Here is a 14,871-nt window from a genome sequence, read left to right as displayed (position 1 = left end):
AGAACCCACTTTGTCCTTTTCTGTCCTGCAGAGAGTCTTCCTGTTTGTGACCAACCGGCATTCCTTTGGCCGCCTGCTATCTGTGGACAATTACCAAACAACTCACCTGCACAATGACCTCTGGGAGATCTTCAACAACCCAGAGGTAAGAAAAGGATCAGAGCAGGGCCAAAAAGATGGATGCATGGACTGGCCCCTTCCCCGTTTCTCACATGTGCACATACACACACACATATGCACGCAGGAGCGTGCACACACACACGCGCACACTCACACACACACACACAACTCAATCTCCCCAGGGCCCACTTTCCTCATCTGTAAAAAGAAAGGCTTGATCCTGGATAACCTGATTTTCCTTCTAGCTTTCATGAGCCTGGGAGCTCTGAGAGGAGACAGAAAGAAGGTGGGTTACCAGCTTGCTGCTTGGGGAGATGGCTTGCTCGGCTTCTGAGGAAGAGCCAGTGTTAGAACCTTAGTGAGCAAACATCTATCAAGCACATACTCTGTGTCAGGCACTAAGTAACAGGAATACAAAAAGAGGAGATAACAGCCCCTGCCCTCAAGGAGCTTACACTCTAACAGTGTGGACAACAAGCAAACAAACATGTGCAAACTATAGACGGGGTAATTAGGAAATCATTACCAGAGGAAAGAGACTAGAATTCAGAGGGATGGTAAAAGGCTTCCAGTAGAAGATGGGACTTTAGGTGGGACTTGGAAGAAGCCAGGAAGCAGAGATATGAAGAGAGAACATCCCCATGCCAGCGAGGGGCAGAGCCATGGAAAATGCCTGGGACCAAGAGATGGAACAGCCAGGAGGCCGGTGTCATTGGATCCAAGAGCATGTGGTAGGGTGTGAGGCTTAAGAAGACCAGAAAGGTGTTAGGAGGGGGCGAGGTGAGGAAGGCCTTTGAATGCTATGCAGAGGTTTTTATATTTGTTCCTGGATAGGGATAGGGACTTGGTGGAATTTATTGAGTAGGTAGGTGACATGGTCAGCCCTGTGCTTTTGGAAAATAACTTTGGTGACTGAACGGAGGATGGATTGGAGTAGGGAGAGACTTAAGGCTGGCAGACCAAACAGAAATCCAGGTGAGAGGTTTTGATGGCCCAAACTAAGGGTAACTGAGAAGGGCAAGAATGGGAGAGAAGTTGTGGATTCAGAAATGACAAGGTTTGACAACTGATTAGAAATATTGGGTGAGGGAGAGTGAGGAGTCTAGGATAATGCCTTACCCTTAGTGCCTTTCCATTTTTTGATTATCTCCAGTTAGTTCTGTGAATGTCTGGTCCTTGTATGTCTTGTATATGTGTCTTACTGCTTCAAGCCTCAAGTACAAAAATATGGCACTAAGAACTGAAGCTTTCAAGGGATGAGTTATGCCCCCACCCCTGGGCCTTGGCCTGAGAATGAGCCCCCTGACCCATGATCCCTAGTCCTTAACACGGACTTTCCAGAAGCTTTTTAAAGTGTCCCAGTCGAAACAGATTGACCTGGCACGTGGGAGCCTTTGGCATTGTCCATACATGGTGGTGCCTCTGGGCCGTGGGTTACTGCTATGGACAGGAACAGAAGTGAGTCAGCCTACATAGGAGAGGAAGGCCACTTTTTTGGGGGGAGCTGAATCCTGAGCAAAATCAGTACCTGTTGGAGTTGATCTGAGGAAGTTTCCTGCCCCATCTACCTTCTGTAGATGGCAATATCCCACTGTCTGATTGGTCCCCCTCCCCCTAACCAAAAGGTAGGCTTCTTCGTGGAGTTTTGTTTTTATATGATGCCACTTTAGACACTTGTGGAGATGTATGAAGTGGGACTTGGATTCCCCTTGGCCTCCTCCTAAAATTCTAGGGGCCAGTGTTGTCCACAGATATGCTGCCTGTCAGACTAAACAAGAAACCAAGGCATTTCACTAATTTGTTGTTAATCAGCATACGTGCCATTACTTTATATCATAGATTATAGGACAATCGATGATCATTTTTAGCAAACAAAACAAACACCGTTGTTTGCCTGTCGGCTCTTCTGTTAGACTGTGAGCTCCCTGAGGGCAGGAACTTCGTCTCTTCTGTTAGACCGTGAGCTCCCTGAGGGCAGGAACTTCGGCTCTTCTGTTAGACCATGAGCTCCCTGAGGGCAGGAGCTGTCTTTCTGCCTTTCTTTGTATCGCCAGTTCTTAGCCCAGGGCCTGACATGGTGTGAGCTAATCGTAGTTGACTGACTGACTAATGCCAGACTTTGTAAGAAGGGTGGGCATAAGTTGGGCTAGATCATCCATGAGGTACCTTCCAATCCTGAAATGCTGTGATGCTGGGAAAGTGCTCAGAAATGTTAAAAAGCACGGATTCTCTCACCACAGGACTGGAAGGAGAAATATATCCATGAGAACTACACAGAGGCCCTCAAGGGGAAGCTGGTAGAGACGGTAAGAAAGCACTAGAATGTGGGAGGGAGCAGCTGTGCAGAGGGAGGGGGAGGCGGCGGTTGCTGGGGAGATGGTTTGGACTCTGAGCCTGCAGATATGTGCCTTCCTGTTTTGTCCTGGCTGGGAGCCAACCTCTGGGGATGAGGGAGCTTCTGGGGTCAGAAGAGCAGCAGGATCCTGTCATGAGAGTGGTTGTCACCAGGGATGGCCCAGATGGGACTGGGATAAAATCAGCCAAGCTTCTGTGTTTGTAGGAATTCAGCCCAGTTCCTCTTTCTACCCCACCCACTCCCAGCCAGAACTAGAGTTCAGTCCACTCCGGAGGGGTGTCCCCACCACAAGGCCAGGAGGCTTACTGGACATGGGTTCTGAGCAGAGTCATCAAGGCAGAGTGGATGGCCATGGCATGGTTTGGGGAACAGGTGGGAAGAGGTCATTGTAGCCTGGTGTTCATGGGGAAGGAACTAGATCCTTCCCTGACCAGTCTGGTCCTCCCCAAAGGGTCACCCTTGCCACAGCCCCATGGGAAGTTTGAGGCTTAAGTCATGTTCTAAGGCAGGGGAAGGGAGGGTGACTGGCAGTCCTGTGTCCAGAGCAGGGACCCTGACGGGTTTAGGCACTGGCAGTAGGGCAGTGGGGATAGGGATAAGCTACAAAGAATAGAAAAAGGAAGAAAGCAAATCTATCAGTCTCTGTGCCTAAATTATCCCTTTCCCCCTGTTCCCTTTACCCATCCTGACATTCCTTTCTCTCTCTCTCTCTTCCTTCTTCTGTCCCTCTCTCCTTTCCTCCATCTCTCTCTGTCCTCTCCCTCCTGTCTTTTTTTCTTTTTCTCTTCTTCCTCACTCTCCCTCCCTCTGTCCTTCTCTACTTCTCTCTCCCTCTCTCCTGCCTTTCTCTTTTTTTCTCTTCCTCTCCCTCTCTCTCCATTCCCTTCTCTGTCCCTCTCTCTTTTTCTCTCTTTCCCTCCATCTCTCTCTGTCTCTCATTTTCTCTTCTCCCTTGCTCTTTCTCCTTCCCTCCCTCCCTCTGTCCCTATCTACTTCCCTCTCTTTCCCTCCATATTTTTCTCTCTCTCTCTCTCTCCCTCTCACCTGTCTTCCCCTTTCTTCTTTTTTCTCTTCTTCTCCCTCTCCTCCTCAGGCCTCAGGCCCTGCCCCCACTCATAGCCATAACTTTTAAACATAGATCTAGTCATGTCACAAAATCCCCCTCCCCAAAATCCTCAGTGGCTCTCCATATTTTACTATGTAAAGTTCAGCTTCATCTGCCTAACATTCAAGACCTTCCATGATCTGGCAGCACCACACCTTCATGCTAACTCACCTCTGAACACACTACACCCCAGTCAGAGTGGGTGACCCCTCCCCCCATCCCCTGAACGCACTTTGTGTTCTGCCTTTGTGCCACTACTGGACCAGTCTCCTGTGCCCAGAAGGCCCTTGCTCCTTTGCTTCCCTTGTTTATCTCCTACCCAGTGCACATGCCAAATGCCCGCTGCCTAATCTAGTAGCTCTTTCCGGGCCCTTCCCCCAGGACCTCACACTGCCCTCTGTTTGTTCCTCTCTGGTACGCTTAGAATAAATGACCTGTGTTTAGCATGGTGTGTGGACCCTATCCGTTACTGAGCCATGAGTTCCCAGAGAGCAGAGTTAGTGTCTGAACTGAACTTCATATTTCCCCGAGAGCCCAGCACAGTGCTCTAGGGTGCTTGATAAATGTTTATGGTCACTATTGGTGGGTCCTGTCTCCCCTAGCCCTGTCCAGATGTGTACTGGTTTCCCATCTTCACGGAAACAGCCTGTGATGAGCTCGTGGAGGAGATGGAGCACTTTGGCCAGTGGTCGGCTGGTGATAACAAGGTGAGGGCCGTCTGCTTTCTCTTTCCCGGGGACCTCTCTTGCCAGTCCAGGTCACTAAGTCAGCAGAGGTAGCAGAAGGACAGGCACAGGGTCTGAGCAGGGGGCAGATATCTAAGGATGCTGACAGCAGAGAAAGGGTTAGGCCTGGCAGTTCAGGAAGGAGGTGAGGCAGGTTTCAGCCTCCTGCCAGCTGCCTTATTGTTTCCACAGCAAATTACACCCACTCTGCCTAGCTCTGGGAGCAGCCTTCTTTAAGAAAAAAATCTGTTAATACTTTTTGCTTTTATATCACCTTCATTTCCAAATATCAACTCCCTTTCTCCCCCCTAGCCTGCTTTAAATGTAGATGACCACTATGGGTTTTTAGAAGGACAATTCCCTCCATTTGGGGTGGAAAACTCATCATCTGAAGGCCTGGATTTCTTTTCCAGTCATGCTAGTGATAGACAGAGTTGCTTCACTCTTTCTATATGTTCAGATTGACACATAGCACATAGAATGTTCGTGATAGATGGAAATGTGAAGTGTCAGAGCTGAGAGAGTCCCTTTTGTTCAGTCATTTCAGACATGTCTGACTCTATGACCACATTTGGGGTTTTCTTGGCAGAGATGCTAGAGTGGTTTGCCATTTCCTTCTCCAGCTCATCTTACAGATGGGGAAACTGAGGCCAACAGGGTGAAGTGACTTGCCCAGGGTCACACAACTAATGTCTGAAGTCAGATTTGAAACTAGGAAGATAGATCTTCCTGACTCCAGGCCTGGCACTCTGCCACTGCACCACCTACCTGCTCCAGGAGAGTATTCAAAAACAAAAAATTCAGTTAGAAGGAACCATAGAACATGAAATGTCAGGTCTGGAAGGAATCTTAAAATATGGATGGACTGTCAGAGCTGGAAGGAAGATCAGAACATGGAATATCAGAAATGAGAAGGACTTTAGAAAACAAAATTTTGGAACTAGAAGAAACTTTACAATATGGAACGTCAGAGTTAGAAAGGCTCTCAAAACATCAAAAGTCAGAGTTGGGGATGTGCCTTCGACTAACAGGATGGTCCTTTATTTATTTATTTATTTATTTATTATTTTGCTTTTTTATTTTTTTTCGGAGGGGGCAGGGCAGAGCAATTGGGGTTAAGTGAGTTAAGTCCGAGGTCACACAGCTAGTTTTTGTGTTAAGTATCTGAGGCCAGATTTGAACTCAGGTCCTCCTGACTCCAGGTCTGGTACTCTATTCACTGTACCACCTAGCCACCCCTAGGAGCTCCTTTAAAATCTGGGATTAGAAGGAGGCTTCTAAGAAATAAACCAAAACCTAAGCCCATCATCTTCTTTTATTTTTTCCAAACAAAATCAATTTATTGAAAAGGTCATGAATCTGATTGACAGGAACATGGGTCAGGCGAAGCAGCTAAGCAATGGAAAATGCAATATTTGTGGTTAGGGCCAGAGGTTCTTAGTCTGGGGTTGGTAAACTTGTTTTTAAAAAAAATATATTTTGATAACTGAATTTCAATAATGGTTTCCTTTGTAATGTTGTGTATTTTATTCGTTTAAAAATATTTTGAGAAGGAGTCAGTATGCCTCATTGGACATTTCCAGAGGGGGTCATTGCTTCAAAAAAAAGATTGATCACCTCTTTTAGATTTAAAGATCCTTAGTTTGGAATATGAGGATCTGGGTTCAAGTCCAGACTTAGCCATTTAGTTCCTGTGTGACCTTACATAAGTCACTTAACCTTTGTTGGCCTCAATTCCCTTTCAGTTCCACATCTATGAACCTACTTAGAAACCTGGTTACTGGGACATCTAAGGTGACACAGTGAATAGAGCACTGGCCCTGGAATCAGGAGGACCTGGGTTCAAATCTAGCCTCAGACATTTGATACTTACTAGCTGTGTGACCTTGAGCGAGTCACCTAACCCCAATTGTCTTGCCTTCCCAAAAAAGCGACAACAACAACAAAAAACAACCTGGTTAATTCCATTCTGAAAGCTTTTCAATCCAGTAAATAGATTGGGGCATAATAATAATAATAATAATAGCTAGCATTTCTATAGCAATTTAAGGTTTGCAGAGTCCTTTTACTTGTTCTCATTGGCTCCTTACAACAACCCTGGCAGGTAAGCACTATTATTATCCACATTTTACAGATAAAGAAACTGAGACCTGAAAGAGGTGAAGTGATGTGCTCTGAGACATTTGGCTAGTGAGTATCCAAGGCAGAATTTGAACTCGGGTCTTCCTGATTCCAGATCAAGGGCTCTATCCACTGTACCATCTAACTACCTATAGTTAGGTATCATGGAATTTCACCACAACATAGGCACTCAGGCAGACAAAGAAAAACTGCACACTCGGGGCTCAAAGGATAATTCTTTAAAAAAAAAAAAAACAACCCTTTTTTTACTCTTTTTTTTTAAGCCTCACTGTAGTTTCCTTCCCCAGCACCCCTTCCCCTGCTCTTCCCAGAGAACTATACTATATAACAAATACTATTTTTTAAGAAAAAAAGAGAAAAAGACATTTGCATCCTCTCATCTCTTCTTTGAAGCCAGGCTCATCCTTGAGAAATTTGCAGCATTTACTTTTGACTTTTTTTTTTGCATGTGGTTCTTCCCATTTACATTGTTGCAGTCATCATATCTGTTGTTTTCTTGGGTTTGTACTATGTAGCTCTTCACACTTCTCTGTATTCATCACATGTGTTATTTGTTAGAGAACTGGGATTAAATAATCCATTACATTCATATGCCTTTCTCCAACTGGGGAGCATTTACTTTGTTTCCAGTTTTCTGCTATCACAAAAAGTGCTGCTATAACTGTTTTGGTGCCGTGTATGGGGACTTTCTTGTTATCGATGGCCTCCTTGGGGAGGGTAGTTCATTATGGAAGTCTGCAGTCTGTCTCATTCTAGGTGACTTTCATCTCTAAAGAGGGACCACACATGAGGAAATGTATCATAGTGAAGCCCCTCCATCCATGATGATGAAAATGAAGCCAATTCCCGTTAGTCATAATTCAGTGAAACCTAAAGTTCAAATCTCCATCCATGTTTAGAGATAGCTATTTCAGCATAGTGGGTAGAGCACTTGAACTTGGAGTCAGGATAGACTTGTGTTCAAATCCATGCCATGTGCCTCTAACTCTAAGCAAGTTGCTTAATTTCTCCTGGCTTCAATTTCCTCATCTGTAAAATGGGGGTGATAAATGTACCTACCTCACAGGGTTGTAATGAAGACCAAATGAGATATTTGTAAAGCACTTTGTAAACCTTAAACTGCTATGTAAATGCTAGCTATTATTATTTCTGCTCTTAACCTTTAGGAGGAAGAAACATATGACAAGTCAGTAAAGATACTATCAAGAAAACAAATGGGGAGAGGCCAGGTAGCACAGCGAGTAAGAGCACCGGCTCCAGTGTCAGGATGACCTGGGGATCGAATCCGGGCTCCAACACTTAGCACCCACCCAGAAACACCTGGCCGTGTAACCTCAAGCAAGTTACTTAACCCCAATTGCTTAGGGGCGGCCAGGTGGCTCAGCGAGTAAGAGTACGGCTCCAGTGTTGGGATGACCTGGGGATCAAATCCGGGCACAGATACTTAGCACCACACCCAGAAATAACTGGCCATGTAACCTTGAGCAAGTTACTTAACCCCAATTACTTATATAAAAAAAAAAAAGAAAAAGAAAACAAATGGGGGAAAAACCCAATGACTCCCCAAACAACTTGTAGGGTATGTCAGGGTCTCCCGGAGCACCTTTTTCCTCTTCTCCTTCCCTTGTCCCATACCATGAAAAATAGCATCAATAATGATGACCCTAAAGCCTGCACAGACATGTCAAACATGTGACCTGCAACACTCCCATTTATGACTCGAACCAGATTAAAGTATTATTAGAGGGCAGCTAGGTGGCGCAGTGAGTAAAGCACCAGCCTTGGAGTCAGGAAGACCCGAGTTTCGTTCCGGTCTCAGACACTTAACACACATACACAAAAACTAGCCATGTAACCTTGGGCAAGTTACTTAACCCCAATTGCCCTCCAAAATGGCAAAAAAAAAAGTATTATTAGAAAATATTCAACAAAGTAAATGAAAATACAATAAAACATAGATAACATGACATTTTTTTCTTTTAATGGTATTTTAATTTTTTCCAGTTATATGTAAAGAAAGTTTTCAACATTCAACTCAAGATTTTAAGTTCCAAATTTTTCGCTTCCTTCCTTCCCTCCCCGAATTGGCAAGAGATCTGATATAGGTAATACATGTGCAATCATGCTAAATATATTTCCACATTGGGATAACGTGATGTTTAAAAAAGATTTTATGGAACCATAATTTATTTATAGACTTAGCCAATTTTACATTTTTACCTCAATAGGAAAAGCACTCTTTATCATAACAGTCATGATGACTAATGTGAAAATATGTTTAATGTGAATGTTTGTGTAGAGCCTGTATCACATTGCATGCAATCTTGGAGAAGGGGAAGGTGAGGGAGAAGAAGGATATTTGGAAACTCAAAAGCTTGTGGACCTGAATGTTGTAAACTAAAAATAAATAATTTAATTTTAAAAAACCGTAACAGTCATGTTTACTATTCTTGTTTAAATAAAATATTCAGCGTTTGATGTGTATTATGGACAAGAAGCCCAAATTCTTTAAAATACACATGTTTATATTTTTAAAAAAATAATATTTCCACCCAATTACATGTAAAAACACTTTTTAATATTTTGCAAAAAGTTTTGAGTTCCAAATGCTTTCCCTCCCTACCCTCCCCACTCTCTGAGATGATAAACAATCTGATATAAGTTATACATGTGCAATCATGTAAAATATTTACATATTAGTCATTTTGTGGAAGAAAACTTGAACCAAAAAAAAGAAAGCTAAAAATGTATGTTTTGGTCTGTATTCATATGCCATCAGTTCTTTCTCTGGAGGTGGATAGCATTTTTTATCATGAGTCCTTTGGAATTGTCTTGGCTCATTGTATTGCTGAGAATAATAGCTAAGTCATTCACAGTTGTTCATCCTTACAATGTTTCTGTTACTGTGTACAGTGTTCTCCTGGTTCTGCACACTTCACTCTGCATCAGTTCAATTATATGACCTTTCAAAATGAAATCAACATGCAGCAGCAGGGATCCTTACATACTACTTAGAGGCTCCCCCATTTCTTTCTTATTTTGACACCACTGCCTACACCAGCCTAAAGTACCTTGTGAATCATCAAAGAAAGACAAAGTAATCTTCAGGCTAAGTGCATTATTATTAACATCATTATTGTTGTTATCAGATGAAGATGGCAACAGTAGTGACCATAATAAATTGTAATCTATAGGGGCGGCCAGGTAGCACAGCATCAGCCCCAGTGTTGGGATGACCTGTGGATCAAATCCGAGCTCAGATACTTAGCATCACACCCAGAAATAACTGGCCGTGTAACCTTGAGCAAGTTACTTAACCCCAATTGCTTAAAAAAAAATTGTAATTTATATCATACCAATGTGATCACATCTGTCAAAGGGACTTAAGTAAACTTCAACCAAATAGATTTGACCCATCAATTGTCCCAGACTGTGAGGATTTTTTTATTTTTTTTTATTTACCAAATTTATCAATTTTATCCCTAGATATGATAAGCCACACCCATTGTGTCTCTCTCAGAGTCCGAGATGAGTAAAAGAGACAGATGTTGTTCAGTCATGTCCAATTCTTTGTGACCCCAATGTGGGGTTTTCTTGGCAAAGATACTTGCATGGTTTGCTGTTTCCTTCTCCAGTACATTTTACAGGTGAGGAAACTGAGGCAAACAGGATGAAGTGACTTGCCTAGGGTTATACAGCTAGTAAGTATCTGAGGCCAGATTTGAACTCAACTCTTCCTAACTCCAGGCTTGGTGCTCTAACCACTGTACCACTTAGCTGTCTGGGGGAAGATTCTTGCATATATTTTACAGAGGAGAAAATTGAAGCCCAGAGAGGGGAAGTGACTTAACCAAAATTATACCATCAGTTCTAGTGATCAAATCAGATCTAAAACTCAGGCCTTCTGATTTCTTTTTTTTTATTTATTTAAAGACTGAGTCTTCCTAGCTTGCCCAGACTAGAAGTTTAGCAGCCACTCACAGAGCCAATTACGGGTGAGCCTTATAGCTTTACCTTGCTCCATTTCTAATATCCATCTTTAAGGCAACCTGGTTACCCCCCTGTTCCTAGAGGTTGCCATATTGCTCCTGGGGGCTGCCATATGTAAGCAGCAAGTGCCCAGCATCCCCAGGGTGGCTGCTAACACAGGTTATTAGATCTGCTTTTCTATGGGAAAGCAACTCAAAATGGGTTAACAATCTTCTTTAATCAATCAAACATATCATTTACCTAGTTGAGGGGGAAAAGTCAGCACCCTGAACTTCAGAGTATACAGAGGTTACAAGCAGAAATTACAAGACAGATCAAGCAGACAGGCCTCCAACTGTCTAACCATTACATCTATACCTAGTCAGTTACCAGAGAGGGAAGCATCAACATCTGGGTTTTTTCAAAGCCCAGGGCTCTCAATGGCTGCCCAGAGTCTGGTCTGATCAAATCACACAACACTTCTCAAAGTGAACCCCAAAACAAAGTCTCACATCAGGGTTTATATAGCCTTCTCCTGGCTCAGATAATGTAACAACCCTCTTGACCCAATGCCCAATCAAAAAGTATCTCCTGAAAAACAAGCCTCCCACCATGGGCTTCAGGTGCACTTAAGCCTATCAAAGGGCCTAGGGTCAGGGAAGATCTTAAAAATTTACATTCCTATAACAGCATCTTGCTTAGTATGGACACTTAATTGGCTTAGCTTATTGTGGCTCAGAACTCTTAAGTTGAGCTCAAGATGTCTGCTAGCCACGTCCTCCCCAAGGAGCAGGAATCATAGATGTGTGCTACCAGGTCTGGCCTTTTTTTCCCCCTCCTGATTTCCAAGATAGAACTCTTTCCATTCCTTCTTCCTATTTAAATATGGAGGCATTATATGTTTCTGTCTACATGGATATACATGTAGGTCTCCTGACTGTCAAATTTGACCTCTGTCTACTACTCTAGTCCATTTTGAGATCATTGAATTAAGCCAAATTTCAATTGCCATTAGTAACTGTTAGATGCTTTGAGATCTATGGAAAAGGTGGAGTCTAGACATGTAGGTATTATTTTGGTTACTGAGCAAAAAACACAGATACCAGTCTAAAAATACAAGGGGCATTAGGGTCTATTTTAATTGGGCTAACTGGTATCCTCTAATAACTGAATTCCAGGACTCTCGAATTCAGGGTGGCTATGAAAATGTCCCAACGATTGACATCCACATGAACCAGATCAAGTTTGAGAGAGAATGGCACAAGTTCCTGGTGGAATATATCGCACCCATGACTGAGAAACTCTACCCAGGATACTACACCAGGGTAAGAATACCTGTCAGGCCCCGAACAAGAAGGACCACCCCTGCTGGGACCTGAGAACCTGCTAAGCTAATGCCCTAGGGAACACTTAAAGGATTGGAGGAGAGGGCTGGAATTCCAAGGTGGAATTCTCCCACTCTCCAATCCACACAAAGCAATGAAAAGGGATGTTCCCCCCTTCCAGGATAGCAAAAGCAAACTGGCTCTTTTCAGCATTCTGTTACTGTCCACAGACCCAAGTACTTGTGGGGGAGAGGAGGGCTTCTGGATGACAACAAAGTTGCCTAAGTTTCTCTTCAGGATGGGAATGCCCAACAACTGACTCAGCATTGAGTTTGATTACAAATTCCTTGGTGTGATCCACTATTTGAAAAACTTACCCAATGCCATTGAATCCAGCCATCTTTAATTAAAGTGGCTCTAAAATCAGTCTGAAAATCTTCTCAAAAGTTTTCTTAATGCCTTTCTAATCCAATCATTTCCTGATACAAACTTTCCACTACCCAGCCATTCCTTATAACAAAGAAAAATAGCCAAAGAAAACCAGCCAGGAATAGACACTATTCCTGATGGCGTATGCCCCATGCTTTACCTGTAGTCCACCACCTCTCTACTAGAGAGGAGGGAGGACACACCAATATTTTTATTCACTCATTTCATACTAATTACTCCTATTATGTGTCCAGTCCTGGTCAAATATTCCAACAAATATCATGATGCATAAGATGTGCCTCTGGGGATTTTACAGTATCATTGAGACAAGAAATAAATAGTTGAATACATAACATCACATGGTCATCCGTGCTAGGTGCCCAATGAGTTGTTGAAACAAGTACCATAAATTTGAAAAAAGGTATTTTTTTTCCTGCCCCATTTCCCCCAGGTCATGTAGAAAACAAAATGTTTTTATTAGAGGCACAGTGCCTTGCATATAGAAGGCACTTAATAAATGTGCTTCTTGAAAAGGAGGGGGATGGTCTGGACGACTGTGAAGGTCCAGCTCTAAATCTTCCTGAGAATTAAATTGGCCTGAATTGAATTTTCCATTTGCACAACCCCATCTCTTGGGATAGTGCTTATTTGCAAGGTTGAGAGATTGTCTGTATTACCTCAAGAAGGAAAGCATGGAGGTGGCTAGGTGGCGCAGTGAGTAAAGTGCCGGCCCTGGAGTCAGGAGGACTCGAGTTCGGTTCCAGCCTCAGACACTTAACACAAAAATAAAAACTAGCCATGTAACCTCGGGCAAGTTACTTAACCCCAATTGCCCTCCAAAAAGGCAAAAAAGAAGAAGAAGAAGAACAGCATGACACCCTTGTACAGAGAACTTGCTGCTGCAGTCCTAGCTGCCTGGTACCTGTGTGAAGAGATAATGTGGAGAAGAATCATTCTTCCTTGTTAGAATGGCATCACATGGCAGGAAGTCAGCAAGGGCTGGAAGGATTAAGCAAGCCAGCCTCTCTGCAATTCAATTCAATTTAGCAACTGGTTATTTTTTTAAAGTTTTTAAAACATCATCTAAATTTTCCTCCGTATCTATCTCCTTCCCTTGTTCCAGTGAGCCATCCCATATGACAATCTTTTTAGAGAAAAAAATTTAGCAAAATATATCAATATGTCAAAAAAAAAAATCTGACAGTCTATGTAGTGCTCCATACCCATGGACCTTCCACCTCTGCAAAGGAGTAGGGGAAGATATCTTTTCTAATTAATCACCTCCTATATGCCAGGCACGGTGTGCTAGGAGCTGGGGATCCAGAGAAAAGAAAACGAAAGTGTCCTTCTACTCGGGTATGCTACAGGTACCCAGAGAAATCAAGACAAAAAGAGAATGCTAAGAAGTGGGGGAATCAGGGAGGGCTTCATGGAAGAGGTGGCCCCTGAACTGAGCCTTGAGTCAGGAAGAGGAGGAGCCTGGAAACCAGCAAGTCCTGTCTGTGATACATACAAGGGCACACATATATATACATAACATACACATACACACACACAGAGTATGTGATCATACATGATCTGTGATACATACTAGGGGCAGGTCATTATAGGGGAAGGGCCAAGCTGCCCATGAGTACTGGCCTTTGTGAGTGAGACCAGAGAGGCAGCAAGGGAAATGGGGGAGTTGGGGTGACAACTAGCAGAGCATTTTTGCTGTACTGTAGAATTCACAGAAGGATGGCTAAGTGGATAGGGCACTGGGCCTGGAGTTGGCAAGATCTGAATTCAAATCTAGCCTCAGATGCTTATTAGCTATGTGACCTTGGACAAATCACTTAACTCCTATTTGCTTTAGTTCCTCATCTGTAAAATAGGGACACACCAGAGAAGGAAATGGCAAACCAGTCTAGTATCTTTGCCCAGAAAACCCCATGAACATAGTCTGACATGACTGAACAGCAAGGTCTTGCCAGAGGCAGCAATAGGAAATCACTCCAGAGGGTCAGGTTGTCACCAGCTCAGGACCTTACATTCCAGGCTGAGGAGCCCAAGCTCTAGTTTCAGCTCCTCCCATCTGCCTTCTTCTGACTCCCATGCAAAGGGCCAGCTTGGGGCAGCCTCACCCCAGCTCCTTTGTGGTAGCAGCTTCCAGGATCTGTTTAGGGAGAAAATGGATTAGACATTTTCTCCAGCTCTAACCCTCTGAGCTTCCTCTGAGAAATGGTGGTTTTATCTAAACCTTCTTGAGTTCATTTCATTCTCCAATGTCATGCCACCTGTCAGAACTCTGAGGGCCAGGGCTCATTCTCCTTTGGAAGAAACATGAATTCTTTGTCTTTGTCTGAGAGCTCCCTCTGTTCAGTAACCAGGGATTTCCTGGAGGCTGAGATTTGGAGTTCCCTTCTGAAGTGCATGGCCACTAGGTACCTGCATTCTGAGCCCTGATCCTGGGCTTCCCAAAACTCAGCCTTTATTTTATCTCCCCAAATCTCCTTAATGGGATGAACTGTTTAAATTTTCCCCCCAATATCTTGAGAATAATAGGCGCTTAATAAGTGTTTGCTGATTTATTAATTATTGCAAGAATCTGTACAGATGATACTGAGGAGGCCTCTGTGATCATTGACATTCTGCCCTGCTCTCTCTATCCTACCTCCTGCAGAGCCCCCACTAGAAACATCTGTTGAATGAAGTAGGACA

The 14,871-nt window shown here is 43.5% G+C and overlaps 1 protein-coding gene across 1 annotated transcript in view; it reads left to right on the top strand.

Annotated features, from left to right (window-relative positions):
- Nucleotides 1–14,871, top strand: part of PLOD1 (procollagen-lysine,2-oxoglutarate 5-dioxygenase 1) — a 47,990-nt gene that overhangs the window by 30,965 nt on the left and 2,154 nt on the right. The window contains exons 14-17 of the mRNA XM_069079113.1: nucleotides 32–145; nucleotides 2,361–2,426; nucleotides 4,184–4,288; nucleotides 11,596–11,742. Of these exons, the coding sequence (XP_068935214.1) occupies nucleotides 32–145; nucleotides 2,361–2,426; nucleotides 4,184–4,288; nucleotides 11,596–11,742 (432 nt within the window). The remainder of the gene's footprint in view (nucleotides 1–31; nucleotides 146–2,360; nucleotides 2,427–4,183; nucleotides 4,289–11,595; nucleotides 11,743–14,871) is intronic.

Source organism: Petaurus breviceps, unplaced genomic scaffold (genome assembly GCF_028583685.1).
Source record: "Petaurus breviceps papuanus isolate PSGF00001 unplaced genomic scaffold, PetGlider_PUasm1.0 91041, whole genome shotgun sequence".
Lineage (NCBI taxonomy): Eukaryota > Metazoa > Chordata > Mammalia > Diprotodontia > Petauridae > Petaurus > Petaurus breviceps.
The sequence above is the reverse complement of the archived record's forward strand: the minus strand, read 5'-3'. Positions and strand labels throughout refer to the sequence as shown.